This window comes from Nerophis lumbriciformis, linkage group LG05 (assembly GCF_033978685.3).
Source record: "Nerophis lumbriciformis linkage group LG05, RoL_Nlum_v2.1, whole genome shotgun sequence".
In the NCBI taxonomy this organism is placed as follows: Eukaryota; Metazoa; Chordata; class Actinopteri; order Syngnathiformes; family Syngnathidae; genus Nerophis; species Nerophis lumbriciformis.
The window spans coordinates 25,713,275-25,731,827 of NC_084552.2; the positions used below are offsets into that span (position 1 = coordinate 25,713,275).

At 41.1% G+C, this 18,553-nt stretch overlaps 1 protein-coding gene across 2 annotated transcripts in view; it reads left to right on the top strand.

Moving 5' to 3' along the window:
• The window catches only part of arap2 (ArfGAP with RhoGAP domain, ankyrin repeat and PH domain 2), a 321,200-nt gene that overhangs the window by 161,314 nt on the left and 141,333 nt on the right, over positions 1-18,553 (top strand). For both annotated transcript variants that reach the window (XM_061961001.1, XM_061961002.1), the window contains exon 14: positions 8,572-8,746. In XM_061961001.1, the coding sequence (XP_061816985.1) occupies positions 8,572-8,746 (175 nt within the window). The remainder of the gene's footprint in view (positions 1-8,571; positions 8,747-18,553) is intronic.

Below are 18,553 nucleotides of genomic sequence, written 5' to 3' on the forward strand. Positions count from 1 at the left end.
TACAAGGTTAATATACAAAAATTAAAGGAACATTTTGAAAACACATCAGATTTCAAAGGTGGAAAAAAAAATGTCGGATATCTATACTGATATGGAGAGTTTAATGTCTCAGGAATAAAAGGATGCCACATCTTTTGATGGAAATACAAGTTTTCAGCCTACAGAGGGCTCAGTATATAGACACCCCAAAAATCAAAGTGAAAAAATGATGTGGCAGGCTCGTCCATTTTGCCTAAATTCTCAAAATTCTTTTCAATATCTTGTGTGGCCCCCACATGCTTTGATGCATGCTTGACAACGTCGCGGCATGCTACTAATGAGACGATGAATGGTGTCTTGTGGGATGTCCTCCCAGATCTGTCGAAGGGCATCAGTGAGCTCCTGTAAAGTCTGAGGAGCAACCTGGCGGCGTCTGATGGACCGAAACATTATGTCCCAGAGGTGTTCTATCGGGTTTAGATTAGGTGATCATGAGGGCCATTCAATTGTGTCAATTCCTTCATCCTCCAGATACTGTCTGCATACTCTTGCCACATGAGGCCGGGCATTGTCGTGGACCAGGAGGAACCCAGGACCTACTGCACCAGCGTAGGTTCTGACCATGGGTGCAAGGATTTCATCCCGATACCTAATGGCAGTCAGACTGCCGTTCTCTAGCCTGTAGAGGTCTGTTCGTCCCTCCATGGAAATGCCTACCCAGACCATCCCCTATGCTGCAGGCAGCATAGCGCTCTCCTTGGCTTCTCTAGACCTTTTCACGTCTATCACAAGTGCTCAGGGTAAACCTGCTCTCATCTGTGAAAAGCACAGGGCGCCAGTGGCGGACTTGCCAATTCTGGTGTTTTATGGTAGATGCCAATCGAGCTCCACGGTTCTGAGCAGTGAGCACAGGGCACACTACAGGACGTCGTACCCCGAGGCCACCCTTGTGAAGTCTGTTTCTGACTGTTTGGGCAGAGACATTCACACCAGTAGCCTGCTGGAGGTCATTCTGTAGGGCTCGGGCAGTGCTCAACCTGTTCCTCCTTGCACAAAGCAGCAGATATCGGTCCTGCTGGTGGGATGAAGACCGTCTACGGCCCTGTCCAGCTCTCCTAGAGTAACTGCCTGTCTCCTGGAATCTCCTCCATGCTCTGGAGATTATACTGGGAAACACATCAAATCTTCTTGCAACAGCACGCATGGATGTGCCATCCTGGAGGAGTAGGACAATCTGCGCAACTTCAGGAGGGTTAAGAAATCACCTCATGCTCCCAGTCGTAATAATGACTCTAGCTAAAGCTAACACTTGTGGAAAAACAGTTAAAAAAGATCAAGAGGGAGGAACTTGAAATGGCCTCCACCTGCAAAACCAGTCCTGTTTTGGGGGCCCATCTCGTTGTTGCCCCTCTAGTGCACCTGTTGTTAATTCCATCAACACCAATGAAGCTGAAACTGATTAACAACCCCCTCTGCCACGTACCTGACCAAAACCTTATCAGAAAAGTGCAATTGAATTCATGCCATACCCTGATAAAAAACGGTTCCGGATTCCGGGTCTGTAAATGAGGTCACACTAAGAGGGGGCACCATATCCAGTCTGGCGATGGAAAAGGGGCATTTCAAGTACAGTTAGTTATCTACCGATTACCCAAATGATGGGTTATTTATATAATTAATATTAAAAAAATACATAAAGAGAACATAGTAGTGACATTTTGGTCATCTGCTATGGGTCCTTTAAGTGTTAAAGCAGGGGTGTCAAACTCATTTTATCTCAGGGGCCGCATGGAGGAAAATCTGTGCACACGTGAACCGAACTATTAAAATGATGGCATTAAAACTAAAAAATAAAGACAACTTCAGATTGTTTTCTTTGTCTTACATTGGCCAAAAATAGAACAAACACATTCTGAAAATATTACAATAAACATATAGAAAAAAATACCGGCAGCGGTAAAGTTTAGATCCTTGAAGGAAGGAAGAAAGTGAATAAATGTTTATAACTGAATACATTTACATAAGCATGAAAATGTGATTTCTTTTGTATTATTTTTTTTGGTAACACTTTATATTCACCATTAATTAGTTGCTTATTAAAGTAACAAAGACTTAATTTAGAGTTATTTGGACACTAAGAGAACATATAAGGGTTAGGGTTAGGGTTACTAATAGGGATGTCCGATAATGGCTTTTTGCCGATATCCGATATTCCGATATTGTCCAACTCTTTAATTACCGATACCGATTTCAACCGATACCGATATATACAGTCGTGGAATTAACACATTATTATGCCTAATTTGGACAACCAGGTATGGTGAAGATAAGGTCCTTTTTAAAATAATTAATAAAATAAAATAAGATAAATAAATTAAAAACATTTTCTTGAATAAAAAAGAAAGTAAAACAATATAAAAACAGTTACATAGAAACTAGTAATTAATGAAAATGAGTAAAATTACCTGTTAAAGGTTAGTACTATTAGTGGACCAGCAGCACGCACAATCATGTGCTTACGGACTGTATCCCTTGCAGACTGTATTGATATATATTGATATATAATGTAGGAACCAGAATATTAATAACAGAAAGAAACAACCCTTTTGTGTGAATGAGTGTAAATGGGAGAGGGAGGTTTTTTGGGTTGGTGCACTAATTGTAAGTGTATTTTGTCTTTTTTATGTTGATTTAATAAAATAAAAAAAATAAAAAATAAAAAAATAAAAAAACGATACCGATAATAAAAAAAACGATACCGATAATTTCCGATATTACATTTTAAAGCATTTATCGGCTGATAATATCGGTAGACCGATATTATCGGACATCTCTAGTTACTAATAAGCAATAATTCTGAGGTTTTTGAGGGAAGACTCTTAGTTAATAGCTTACTGGTTGTATAATAAGGCCATGCAGAATAAGGCATTAATAAATACTTAATAATGACTAATTAAGAGCCAATATGTTACTAATTTGCATGTTAATAAGCAACTAATTAATGGTGAATATGTGTTCCCCATACTAATGTGTTACCTTTTTTAAAATTAATTAAGTAAGGTTTATGACAACCTTTTTCCAAAACACAATATACAAAGTGAGATACAACAGAACAATGCATACGTTTATCATTTGTTTTCAAAAACGGTTACAAAAAAGTGGGACCCAAAAAATGTACTGTGGGACCCCATTTTTATGACTTGATGGGGCCCCTGGGACCCCATCTTGAAAATTCCTAGCGCCAACACTGATGGGAGTATTGGTGCGTGCAAAACAGTGTCATGTCTTGGTGATCATGTTTAGTTTGGCTATGTTGTGTTTGTTTTTTGCACTCTGTCAGTTTCTGTTATTTCACTCCCTGTTTTGTTTCCATGACTACCAATCAGTTCACCTGTCCTCACGACTCACGCACCTGATTCATTTGAACTCACGCACCTGTTTTCAATCACCACATGACTATTTAAGCCTGTCATTTTCTGTTGGTCGGCCTGGCGACATCACATTCATGCTCTGCACTCTTGACACGCTGCTTACTCTGTCCAGGTCATAGTTCATGCTGCTCTTTTCTTGCCACGTAAGTTTTTTGTTTATTCAAGCCATTGTTTTGTACCTCCGCTGTGAGCGCCTTTTGTTTGTTCCTTTTTTCCATAGTTCTGCCTTTGTGCGAGTTTGGTTTTATTAGCCAAGTTTGTTCCCCGCCTTGTGCGCGCCTTTTGTTTATACTTTTTATAATCTATTATTAAATCATGTATTTAACGTCACGCCGTGTCCGGTCCAAATCTTTTGCACCATGGGAAAACAAACCTCGCCAAAGTCCAAGTCTTGACAAACAGCAGCAGGCGGCGGTTCTAATACTAATCAAATATCATCCCCGGGGGCCATAGGTCATTTATTCATGGGCCGGATCTGGCCCGCGGGCCTTGAATTTGACACCCCTGTGTTAAACCCTTTAAAATATAATGAAGTCGAAAATGAATATTGATACTTCATCTTTTTGCTGCAGTTTTTGGGAAGATGTCATTTTGAGTCATTGTATTAAGCACTTCTTTAAGGGTCATTAAGGAATGCTTTGATCCTATAGCCAGTGGCCCAAATTCACCGGAGCTTCCTACCAGTCTGGTTCAAATGTTGTGGAATCTCCGCATCCGGCTTCGCCTTTATCAGCTCTGTTCTTTATTCCCACGGTCCCCATTAGAAGCTTATATCCCGGTGACCTCGGCGGAGTCTCGGCAGGCCACGTGACCTAGAGAAGGAGGTGTCAAAGGACCCACTTATATCATCACACACACACACACACACACACACACACACACACACACACACACACACACACACACACACACACACACACACACACACACACACACACACACACACACACATACACACACACACACACACACACACCCACACACACAATCCCTCCAGTTGCAGTGGTAATTGCTATGACACAGAAGGTCATTTTCCAGAGATGATCCGAAATAAGGCTGGGCAGCAGGAGAGGCTTAATCTGACCCTGTGGTGCACTGCAACAACACACACTTTAACATACTGTAATACGGCCATTCATGGACGCTTACTTGTTATTTCAGATGTTTTATCAATAAGCTCTTTGTTTGGGGAGCGTGTACAAAACCGATCAATGGACACTTCCTCGCTCGGGCTGAGTCGGATGAAAGGGAAAGGTTGCTCGTTGAAATTCCACTTCCCCCGCCACCTGACTTCGCCGCTGATCCACTTTGTTGCGGGTCGGCGTCCACAATGTCACATCAATAGAGGAGGCTGACACGTTGTCTTTTGTCTCACCTCGGCAGGTCGAGGCAGGTAAAGACGTGTAACGAAAGACACTGAAGATATAGCAAATGCTTTGTTTATCAGGTGGACTGGAAAGTAGGAAAAAACTTCTATAGAGAGAAAGACTCTTTTCTTTGGTCTTTGTCGCCATTTTGGAGTCACTCCCAGCAATGCGAGTATTGTTTGTAATATTTCGGTTAGTATCATCAAAAAAGTACACTTGGATATAGCTTATATAGCAATATGGATTTACAAAACCCAAAACCAGTGAAGTTGGCACGTTGTGTAAATAGTAAATAAAAACAGAATACAATAATTTGCAAATCATTTCCAACCTATATTCAATTGAATAGACTGTAAAAATAAGATATTCAATGTTCAAACTGGAATTTTTTTTTTTTTTTTCAAATATTAGCTCATTTGGAATTTGATGCCTGCAACACGTTTCAAAAAAGCTGGCACGAGTGGCAAAAAATACTGAGAAAGTTGAGGAATGCTCATCAAACACTTACTTGGAACATCCCACAGGTGAACAGGCTAATTGGGAACAGGTGGGTGCCATGATTGGGTATAAAAGCAGCTTCCATGAAATGCTCAGTCATTCACAAACAAGGATGAGGCGAGGGTCACCACTTTGTGAACAAATGCGTGAGCAAATTGTCGAACAGTTTAAGAACAACATTTCTCAACCAGCTAGTGCAAGGAATTTGGGGATTTCACCATCTACGGTCTGTAATATCATCAAAAGGTTCAGAGAATCTGGAGAAATCACTGCACGTAACATTGAATGCCCGTGACCTTGGATCCCTCAAACGGTACTGCATCAAAAAGCGACATCAGTGTGCAAAGGATATCACCACATGGGCTCAGGAACACTTCAGAAAACCACTGTCAGTAACTACAGTTTGTCGCTACATCTGTAAGTGCAAGTTTAAACTCTACTATGCAAAGGGAAAGTCATTTATCAACAACACCCAGAAACGCCGCCGGCTTTGCTGGCCCCGAGCTCATCTAAGATGGACTGATGCAAAGTGGAAAAGTGTTCTATGGTCTGACGAGTCCACATTTCAAATAGTTTTTGGAAACTGTGGACGTCGTGTCTTCTGGACCAAAGAGGAAAAGAACCATCAGGACTGTTATAGGCGCAAAGTTGAAAAGCCAGCATTTGTGATGGTATGGGGGTGTAATAGTGCCCAAGGCATGGGTAACTTACACATCTGTGAAGGCACCATTAATGCTGAAAGGTACATACAGGTTTTGGAGCAACATATGTTGCCATCCAAGCAACGTTATCATGGACGCCCCTGCTTATTTCAGCAAGACAATGCCAAGCCACGTGTTACAACAGCGTGTCTTTGTTGTAAAAGAGTGTGGGTACTAGACTGGCCTGCCTGTAGTCCAGATCTGTCTCCCATTGAAAATGTGTGGCGGCTTGTCCAGGGTGTACCCGCCTTCCGCCCGAATGCAGCTGAGATAGGCTCCAGCACCCCCCGCAACCCCAAAAGGGACAAGCGGTAGGAAATGGATGGATGGATGGGCACAAACGAGACCTTTCCGACAGTATATTATATGTAGGGGTACGTAGGCCAGTTCGTCTTGTAGTGGCGGTAAGAGAAATGTGTTGGAACTATAAGAAGATGAAGAATAAAGTTTGAAGTATGAACAATAATAATATGGGCTGCTTGCATTGCAGGCGCCCATTCACTATTTGTAGCAGTGAATGGGCGCTGGCATTGCAGCAGGCCCATAATATATAACAATATAACCTGGTCCCTACACACCGGAGCTCTTGTAAAAAGAGCTGAGCAGCGCATGCACTTTTTGCGTCGGATGAAAAGAGCACAGCTCTCTCCCCCCATTCTCACCACATTCTATAGAGGCACTATAGAGAGCCTGCTGACCAACAGCATCTCTGTCTGGACTGGAGCCTGCAGTGCCTCAGACTGGAAGTCTCTCCAGAGAGTGGTGAGGACGGCGGAAAACATCATCAGGACTGCTCTTCCTCCTATCGAGGAGATCGCAAAAAGCCGCTGCCTGACCAGGGCTCAGAAAACCTGCAAAGACTCCTCCCACCCCCACCAAGGACTGTTTTCACTGCTGGACTCTAGAAAGAGGTTCCGCAGCCTCCGAAGCAGAACCTCCAGGTTCTGTAACAGCTTCTTCCCTCAAGCCGTAAGACTCTTGAACGCATCATAATTAAATTATCCCCTCAACTCCCCCAAAATGGATTAACTCGCTGGAATAAGAAAGACAATATAACATCAATCCATAAATGTGGATGTCATGTCTGTGTGATCATGTTTTGTTTTAGTCATGTTTTGTTTTGTTTAGTTTTTGGACTCTTTAGTTTCTGTTTACGCTCCATTGTTTTGTTTCCATGACTACCCATTAGTTTTCACCTGTCCTCGCCACGCACCTGTCTCACGCTTTGCACTCGCACACCTGTCACTAATCATGTCACTGCTATTTAAGCCTGTCTGTTTCTGTTGTTCCTCCTGGTGTCATTATCCTCTCATATCATGCTTCAAGCCATGTTCACAGTCCCATGCCACAGTAAGTGTTTTTGTTTTGTGTTCTTAGTTAATTGCCTTTGTGCTATAGTCTTTTGGTTTCATAGTTTGTTCTCCGCCATTGTGCGCGCGTTTTGTTTGCTTCTTTTTTTGTCCTTTGTTAGTCTAAAAATAAAAGATGTACTCACCTCCAAGCCATGTCTGGTCCAAGTTCACTTGAATCTCGGGAAAACAAAAACTCCAAAGTCCAAGTCTTGACAGTGGACGCATGTGAAAAAGTGCAATATATTTATCTGTACAGTAATCGATTTATTTATTTATATATATTATATATATTAATTTATTTTATATATACATATATGTATATATTATATATATTATTTATATATATTTATTTACCTATTGCTTTTTTATCCTGCACTACCATGAGCTTATGTAACGAAATTTCGTTCTTATCTGTGCTGTAAAGTTCAAATTTGAATGACAATAAAAAAGGAAGTCTAAGTCTAAGTCTAATAATTGTTGTGTGGCATTATTGCATGTCAATTTCAGTAGGGAAAAGTCTAACAAAAATGTTCGCTGCCATGTGAGAGTGTACTCACTTTTTTTGGAGAAACCGTATTAGGAACGAGGTGATGACAGCTGAGTTGACTGACAGGTGCTTTCTGTTTCTGTCATCCCAGGTGGGCAATGGAGTACAAGTGGGAGTTTTGAAGGGTTAAGCCACGTATGATAGACATAAACGTCCATTCTGCCATAAATCATGCCTTCAAAGAGAACAGAATGAGCTGTATTCGGCTTGTATTCACATCTGTATCCCTCACCTTCTTTTTCTGTTTAATGTGGCCTATTTGTCCCCCCCCGCCCCCCCGTATTTTTTTGCTCCAAAAGGGATTAGGGATTTAATGACTCGCGCCAGAAGTATTAAAGTTTGATCTTATTTTAACTTCTCTTTGGAGATCAGCAAGCAGAACTCCACTCTAAACTTTTATATGGTCTTGTGGTGACGTTTTATAGACGCTTTGTCCTCGCTAAGACGCGCAGGCTTTTTAGGTGTATTTTTCTCTCTTTAAGCGTCTCGCTGCTTTCCAGTGAAATGCAACCAGCCCCAAAAAAAGTGACGGGTCTGTGAGTTATCTGTGCGCCCACACATCCACGGAGCGGCGTGATTCGTGTCAAAATGATTGAATATTAAGTTAAAAATGCATTATTAAGCGGGATAAAAAAACGGCATCTCCCCCAGCCAGAAAAGTCAACTCTCTCCATGTCTGGTTTAATGTGTGTCCAGGCACTGTGTGCTGCTGTGCTGCTGCCTGGCGTGCTGCACACCATGGAGCTGGTGTTCAGCGGGGCCGATGTCATGTGCGCCACCGGGCACCCGCCCTGTTCCACGCCGTACCTCCTGGCCCAGCTCGCAGGCCAGAGGTTGCAAATGGAATTCCTGCATCAGAACAAGCTGTCAGGTAAATACACGTATTTTCATTTATGAGGCTGTATCAGTTGCAAAAAGATGGCCAATTATTCCAGATTGTGGCTGTGCATAACATACACATTGTGTAGTTGTCAAAAGCATGCATGTAGGATAAATATAGTGAACGCCAACTTGATGCTTGCACATAATTGGCCCATACATGTCTCTCATAGCCAAACTGTGTATGTTACACACTACTAATGTGACATGCATCAGTTGTTCTTTAGCATTTCTGCCAAATGGTTATTAAACTGTTTGCGAGCCAGTAAGTCTAATTAGCATGAATTAGCAGTGGGATACGCTATGGCCATTTTAAATGTAATTAACGCCTCTACTCAAACACAAATGCCAGGTACGTTGTCTACAAAAGCAAATAAACACCGGATTTTTTTTTTTTTTTTTAATGAATTTATTAAAGGGGAACATTATCACCAGAACTATGTAAGCGTCAATATATACCTTGATGTTGCAGAAAAAAGACCATATATTTTTTTTAACCGATTTCCGAACTCTAAATGGGTGAATTTTGGCGAATTAAACACCTTTTTAATATTCGTCACGTTGTGACGTCACATCGGGAAGCAATCCGCCATTTTCTCAAACACCGAGTCAAATCAGCTCTGTTATTTTCCGTTTTTTCGACTGTTTTCCGTACCTTGGAGACATCATGCCTCGTCGGTGTGTTGTCGGAGGGTGTAACAACACGAACAGGGACGGATTCAAGTTGCACCAGTGGCCCAAAGATGCGAAAGTGGCAAGAAATTGGACGTTTGTTCCGCACACTTTACCGACGAAAGCTATGCTATGACAGAGATGGCAAGAATGTGTGGATATCCTGCGACACTCAAAGCAGATGCATTTCCAACGATAAAGTCAAAGAAATCTGCCGCCAGACCCCCATTGAATCTGCCGGAGTGTGTAAGCAAATTCAGGGACAAAGGACCTCGGTTGCACGGCAAGCAATGGCGGCAGTTTGTTCCCGCAGACGAGCGAGCTAAACCCCCTGGATGTCTTGGCTCACATCGACCCTAGCTTCCCTGGCCTGCTGACATCAACTCCAAAACTGGACAGATCATCTTTCAGGAAAAGAGAGCGGATGAGGGTATGTCTACAGAATATAATAATTGATGAAAACTGGGCTGTCTGCACTCTCAAAGTGCATGTTGTTGCCAAATGTATTTCATATGCTGTAAACCTAGTTTATAGTTGTTAGTTTCCTTTAATGCCAAACAAACACATACCAATCGTTGGTTAGAATTTGTCCTCGCTTTCTCCCGTGTCGCTGGCTGTCGTGTCGTTTTTGTCGGTTTCGCTTGCATACGGTTCAAACCGATATGGCTCAATAGCTTCAGTTTCTTCTTCAATTTCGTTTTCGCTACCTGCCTCCACACTACAACCATCCGTTTCAATACATGCGTAATCTGTTGAATCGCTTAAGCCGTTGAAATCTGAGTTTGAATCCGAGCTAATGTCACTATAGCTTGCTGTTCTTTCCGCCATGTTTGTTTGTGTTGGCTTCACTATGTGACGTCACAGGAAAATGGACGGGTGTATATAACGATGGTTAAAATCAGGCACCTTGAAGCTTTTTTTAGGGATATTGCGTGATGGGTAAAATTTTGAAAAAAACTTCGAAAAAAATAATTAGCCACTGGGAACTGATTTTTAATGGTTTTAACCATTCTGAAATTGTGATAATGTTCCCCTTTAATCAATCAACAAAACAATACACAACAACACCACTACAATACAATCCAATTCCAAAACCAAACCCGTCCCAGCAACATTAAGAACAACAATAAACAGAGCAATTTGAGAGCAATTGAGGACACACAAATCCAAATGTAGTGAAACAAAAATGAACATTAACGACAACAGCATCAATATTACCGTAGTAACAATTTCAAGATAGCAGTGATTAAAAAAAACCTCATTGATATCATCATTAAAAACATTAATATAACATAATAAATACATTTAGAAATGAACAATAGTGTGTCACAGTGGCTTACACTTGCATCACATCCCATAAGCCCGACAACACACCGCGTCCAACATTTTCCACAAAGATATAATAAGTTATATTTTGGTTCATTTATTAGTTGAAACAAATTTAAATAATGGATCCCATATTCCAATATATGACTCATTATTATCTAAACTAAATACAGTTTGTTCTACTGATATCATCTCCATAGCTTGTGTGTACCAGTCAGTATGAGTTGGACTATCAGCAGCTATCCATTTTTCAAATATTACCCTTTTTGTTATTATGCATATTGAAAGAAAAGCATTTTTACTCTTTGATGACACGTTGCTAAATTGCTGTAGATCCCCAAGAATACAAGTTAGCAGTGTCATTGGGATGTTTATATTAAGGAATGTGATTGCTTCTTTTGTCGTTTTCAACCATAACTCTTTTATTCTCTGACATTCCCACAATGAATGAACACCGGATTTTCTAATTAAATCCGGGACAAGAAAAACAACAAAACAAAATAATGCGCTTTTGTTTTGGTTAAGACTTTATTTATCCTGTATCAATCAATCAATCAATCAAAGTCGACTTATATAGCCCTAAATCACGAGTGTCTCAAAGGGCTGCACAAGACACAACGGGGGTACGTTGGGAGAGTGGCCGTGCCAGCAACCTGAGGGTTCTTGGTTTAATCCCCACCTTCTACTAACCTTGTCACGTCCATTGTGTCCTTGAGCAAGACACTTCAGCCTTGCTCCTGATGGGTCGTGGTTAGGGCCTTGCAAGGCAGCTCCCGTCATCAGTGTGTGAATGTGTGTGTGAATGGGTGAATGTGGAAATAGTATCAAAGCGCTTTGAGTACCTTGAAGGTAGAAAAGCACTAAACAAGTATAACCCATTTACCATTTACTCTGCTGGGGAGCATGCCTGTCCTGTCCGGGAGAGATCAACCCATGCAAATAAAGTAGACGCTGTCCTCAATGACAGCTGTAGGTGCACTACAGGATGCCTCAAACCAACAAAAATGGACAGCCTCCACGCTCTGGCTGGCACCGCTTCACCTGGGACGCGCAGGTCTGTAGCCAGCAGAACTGAACGCAAAAAGCAAGTTGAGGTCACCCGCCACGCCAACAAACCAGCCCAAAGTCCAGGAAAAGCTTTCGCCACTTAGTCCAGCCACTATCCCAGTCTCCTCAAACATTGTGGCAGGAAAAACGCATCGCAAAGCTGCCAATACCAACCCTAGAACAACTAGAACCAGGTCATAAATCTACCAACCCTGTTTCCATATTAGTTGGGAAATTGTGTTAGATGTAAATATAAACGGAATACAATGATTTGCAAATCATTTTCAACCCATATTCAGTTGAATATGCTACAAAGACAACATATTTGATGTTCAAACTGACAAACATTTTTTTTTTTTTTTTGCAAATAATCATTAACTTTAGAATTTGATGCCAGCAACACGTGACAAAGAAGTTGGGAAAGGTGGCAATAAATACTGATAAAGTTGAGGAATGCTCATCAAACACTTATTTGGAACATCCCACAGGTGAACAGGCAAATTGGGAACAGGTGGGTGCCATGATTGGGTATAAAAGTAGATTCCATGAAATGCTCAGTAATTCACAAACAAGGATGGGGCGAGGGTCACCACTTTGTCAACAAATGTGTGAGCAAATTGTTGAACAGTTTAAGAAAAACCTTTCTCAACCAGCTATTGCAAGGAATTTAGGGATTTCACAATCTATGGTCCGTAATATCATCAAAGGGTTCAGAGAATCTGGAGAAATCACTGCACGTAAGCAGCTAAGCCCGTGACCTTCGATCCCTCAGGCTGTAGCCTACTGCATCAACAAGCGACAACAGTGTGTAAAGGATATCACCACATGGGCTCAGGAACATTTCAGAAACCCACTGTCAGTAACTACAGTTGGTCGCTACATCTGTAAGTGCAAGTTAAAACTCTCCTATGCATGGCGAAAACCGTTTATCAACAACACCCAGAAACGCCGTCGGCTTCGCTGGGCCTGAGCTCATCTAAGATGGACTGATACAAAGTGGAAAAGTGTTCTGTGGTCTGACGAGTCCACATTTCAAATTATTTTTGGATACTGTGGACGTTGTGTCCTCCGGACCAAAGAGGAAAAGAACCATCCGGATTGTTATAGGCGCAAAGTTGAAAAGCCAGCATCTGTGATGGTATGGGGGTGTATTAGTGCCCAAGACATGGGTAACTTACACATCTGTGAAGGCGCCATTAATGCTGAAAGGTACATACCGGTTTTGGAGCAACATATGTTGCCATCCAAGCAACGTTACCATGGACGCCCCTGCTTATTTCAGCAAGACAACGTGTTACATCAACGTGGCTTCATAGTAAAAGCGTGCGGGTACTAGACTGGCCTGCCTGTAGTCCAGACCTCTCTCCCATTGAAAATGTGTGGCGCATTATGAAGCCTGAGAATTCCACCTGAGAAGCTTAAAAAATGTGTCTCCTCAGCTCCCAAACGTTTACTGAGTGTTGTTAAAAGGAAAGGCCATGTAACACAGTGGTGAACATGCCCTTTCCCAACTACTTTGTCACGTGTTGCAGCCATGAAATTCTAAGTTAATTATTATTTGCAAAAAAAAAAATACAGTTTATGAGTTTGAACATCAAATATCTTGTCTTTGTAGTGCATTCAATTGAATATGGGTTGTAAAGGATTTGCAAATCATTGTATTCCGTTTATATTTACATCTAACACAATTTCCCAACTCATATGGAAACGGGGTTTGTACATGGAAGACGTGGAAGTCGCTCAACAGACTTTGCACGGGCATGGGCCGCTGCAAGACCGAAACGGGTAAATTAGGCTATGCTGATGCAACAATCCATGCCACACCTGTTGAGATGCCCACTCCTGGATGACCAATGCAGCTTGGAGGATCTAATGGCTGCAAATGAGAAGGCTCTCTACTGCGCAAGAGCCTGGCCAATCATACGACGTTCATGAATGATGGACACGAAAGAGAGAGATGCTGGCTGAACAGTTTTTACAACATGTGTGTTCTTTCGTGCCATTATTGACATTTTGCATGCTTTTTCAAATTTAAACAGCCTTTCTCCGATTAGCGACTACTTCCAGTTAACGCCCGGTCCTCTTTGTGACGCCCCAGTTATAAAAAGCAGTAGTATACCAACAAACTTCCCACATCCCACATGCAGAAAAGCAAATAACTGACGAGGTCTCAAATTACCGCTGGATCAAAAAAACATTGGCATTAACAAGTGTGGCCGTAAGCAACCTCCTGATGTAGTTTTTTTATTAATTCCACAAGAATTTGCATCTGAAGTGTCATAATTGGTCAGCAGATGTAGCTACCTCTATGTGCATTGCTACTTATGCGTGTTACACTGTTATTTACAATGAACTCATCAGGCTTTTAATGCAGACTAAGCAGTTTGCGCAGTACATTTGTTCATTAGTGATGTTGTTCACGCTTTTTCAAATTTAACAAGCCTCTCCCCAATCGTCGGCTGCTTCCAATTAACGCCTCCTCATCTTTGCGATTGAGGTAAATAAACGCTTTGGCTATAAGATAGTATAACAACTAGGGTTGTACAGTATACCGGTATCAGTTTAGTACCGCGATACTAATGAATCATATTCGGTACTATACCGCTTCTGAAAAGTAACATTGCTGGTTTACGAGCAGACTAGCATGTTCGGCAGCACACAATCACAGAGTACTTACAAACAGACACAGTGTGAAGACAGAAAAGGGAGAATCGTCGCATTTTGGCTTAAAAACTAACGATAAAGGTGAAGTTATAACACTGAAACGCCCACAGGAAGAGGTGCTTTAAGACATGGCCAGCTCGCTAGCGGCTAAAGTCCAGCCCCAGTTGGCAGTGTTTTAGCTACATCTAAATCATTAATCCTCGCCTCCATGGCGACAAATAAAGTACGTTTCTTACAAGTATCATCCCTGTAGGACGAGGAATAGCTAAACATGCTTCACCGTAGCTCCCCTTTATCAAAATGTAAACAAACAATTGGTGGATCTACACCTGACATCCACTGTAATGATACCAAGTACAGGAGCGTATTTAGTCGATACTACTATGATTACGTCAATATTTTTTGGCATCACAACATCTTCTTTCGTTTAAAAAAAAATGTATATTATGTTCATAAACTCAGGAAATATGAATATGACCAATGCATGATCCTGTAACGACTTGGTATCGGATTGATACCCACATTTGTGGTATCATCCAAAACTAATGTAAAGTATCAAACAACAGAAGAACAAATGATTATTACATTTTAACAGAAGTGTAGATAGAACATGTTAAAAGAGAAAGTAAGCAGATGTTAACAGTAAATGAACAAGTAGATTAGTAATTAATTTTAATTTCCTTAATAATTTTGACAAAATAATAGAATGATAAATAACACAATATGTTACTGCATATGTCAGCAGCTAAATTAGGAGCCTTTGTTTGCTCACTTATTACTAAAAGACAAGTTGTCTTGTATGTTCAGTATTTTTATTTAAGGACAAACTTGCAATAACAAAAATATGTTTAATGTACCCTAAGATTTTTTGTTAAAATAAAGCCAATAATGCAATTTTTTTGTGGTCCCCTTTATTTAGAAAAGTACTGAAAAGTATCTAAATAATTTTGGTACTGGTACCAAAATATTGGTATTGGGACAACACTAAGTTAAAGTTAAAAGTTAAGTTAAGTTAAAGTTAAAGTACCTATGATTGTCACACACACACTAGGTGTGGTGAAATGTGTCCTCTGCATTTGACCCATCACCCTTGTTCACCCTCTGGGAGGTGAGGGGAGCAGTGAGCAGCAGTGGTGCCGCGCCCGGGAATCATTTTTGGTGATTTAACCCCCAATTCCAACCCTTGATGCTGAGTGCCAAGCAGGGAGGTAATGGGTCCCATTTTTATAGTCTTTGGTGTGACTCGGCCGGGGTTTGAACTCACAACCTACTGATCTCAAGGCGGACACTCTAACCACTAGGCCACTGAGCAGGTTCCTGCATGCATAAAGTGCTTTGAAGTGACAAAGAGGCGAGGAATAGACACAGAGAGAAGTTTTAAGTCTTGACTAGAGATATTATCGGCCGATAAATGCTTTAAAATGTAATATCGGAAATTATCGGTATCGTTTTTTTTTTTATCGGTATCGTTTTTTGTTTTGTTTTTGTTTTTTATTAAATCAACATAAAAATCACAAGATACACTTACAATTAGAACACCAACCCAAAAAAACCTCCCTCCCCCATTCACACTCATTCACACAAAAGGGTTGTTTCTTTCTGTTATTAATATTCTGGTTCCTACATTAAATATATCAATATATATCAATACAGTCTGCAAGGGATACAGTCCGTAAGCACACATGATTGTGCGTGCTGCTGGTCCACTAATAGTACTAACCTTTAACAGTTAATTTTACAAATTTTCATTAATTACTAGTTTCTATGTAACTGTTTTTATATTGTTTTACTTTCTTTTTTACTCAAGAAAATGTTTTTCATTTATTTATCTTATTTTATTTTATTATTTTTTTAAAAAAGGACCATAGATTCACCATACCTGGTTGTCCAAATCAGGCATAATAACGTGTTAATTCCACGACTGTATATATCGGTATCGGTTGATATCGGTATCGGTAATTAAGAGTTGGACAATATTGTAATATCGGATATTGGCAAAAAGCCATTATCGGACATCCCTAGTCTTGACACAAAGTTCCTCCATGATGTTTTTGTTTTTTTTGAGCAAGTTGGCTTTGTTTTTGTCTTGAGAAAACTTTTCTGTGCTCACAGTTTTCTGTGTGAAAGACGCTGGGGACAATTCAATACCTGCATGTCTCCATCCTCACTGTATTTGTTTGAAAAATGTCCGAATACCTTTTGCTTGTATTTTCGACCTTTCCTTTGTTTGGAAACAAAGCTGCACCTTTTTAGTCTTGGACGAGGTACAGACAGTAATTATCCCTATGTGGCATGGATTGTAACTAAATGGACAACAACGGGCTCCTACTTCTTCACGATGAGTAACTTTAAGCCATTGCTGCATGATGCCAAAAATAAATAAAAACACTCCCTTGGATAGTGTCCCAAAACAAAGCTGTCATCCGCAATGTCCCATCTCAGCACTGTGCCTCATTTGTAGACCCCCCTCCCCTCCTTTAGGATGCCACTTTGTTATAGTGTCCTCCATGGGCCTCATTCTCACACCTACACCTGCTTGCATCGCAGCACCTTGGGATGTTGTCGGAGCACGTTCATTTTCATATCCACATCCCAGCTGCAGCCAGAGAGGCAAAGGTACCGGGTATTTTGAAAACCTCCAGGGCGACTCTAATGATGGCTCGATCCCTTATAGTCAAAGGCTTCCACTGGGAGGGGTTCTTTTTATATTTATAACTTCTTCTATTGTTTTCATAGGTGCATTTCAGTCCCACATGTATCCCATACTGAATGTCACACACAGGCCCTACTTTTTACATTACTCGTGCTTGTACGTTTTTTTAGATAATATACTACAGTAGTACCCTAATTAACGAGCTTAATTGGCTATGTGATGGAGCTTTTAACTCAAAACACTTGTATCTCAAATCAAAGTCTGACATTGAGATGAATTTAAATCAATGCTTGCACCATCCAAACAAATGCGGGCAGAACTCTGGTGATTTGGATAACATTGGACTGTCTGCCCTGCAGGATGAATTTGAGGACCAGTAATAGACAATTTAGAGTGAAAAGCAAATTCTAACCTGGATTGTTTCCCTGGCTTCGAGACTCACCCGAAGGACTGTGCGGCGAAGACACAACAAAATCCCTTCTTGTCTCTCATGGACACACGCCTGTTGTTGTTGACTTTGGACTGACTGGCGGCTGCAAAAACACCAAGGCCGCGGAACAGAGACATGCGGCAGGCTTACACACACACACACACATGCATTCACAAAAAATATACACCCCCCCATCCAACGCCCTTGACGTGAATCTCTTAGGGGTGATGGACGGCTGGGCAGCGCCTAAAGAGCTGCAGCCAGCCACCGTAGCCCCCACTCCCTCCCCTCTGTTGCAAGTCTCGAGATGTATGTTGTAATATATACTGTATATGTGCTTTGCTATGGAGTTGTTTTCCCCACTCCAGACTGGGCCCCCTTAGGAGCCCAGTCTAGATTATATTTTTTTACTCATCCTCCCCCACCGTTTACCTTTTTCCCATCTTTTACGGGGCGCCTTGTGGCGACCCATCAGCGTTCCTGTTCTGTAACCCTGTACACTGTTTGTTTGTCCAATCTTGAACGGGTTTGTGCTGAAAACAAAATGTTGTTGTACTTGTGCAATGACAAAAAAGACCTACCTACCTACATACCACAAAGCGCTTATCTCCGTACTTGCCAACCTTGAGACCTTCAAATTTGGGAGATTGGGGGGGGGGGTACTTGAGGTGGGCGTTGCGGGGGCGAGGTTAAGGGGGGAGGAGTATATTTATAGCTAGAATTCACTGAAATTCAAGTATTTCTTATATATATATACATACACACATATAAATATATATATACACACATATAAATATATATATATATATATATATATATATATATATATATATATATATATATATATATTGTTGCGTTTTGGACCAGTTGTTCCTCCCAGGGAATTCAAGTCACAATTCGCTCCCAAGTTCTTTCCGACACTTAAAGCTGAGTTGAAAAACCACCAAAGACAGAATAGGTATTTTGTTGTATATTCTCAAAGCTTTGCCAATATACATTGATTGAGA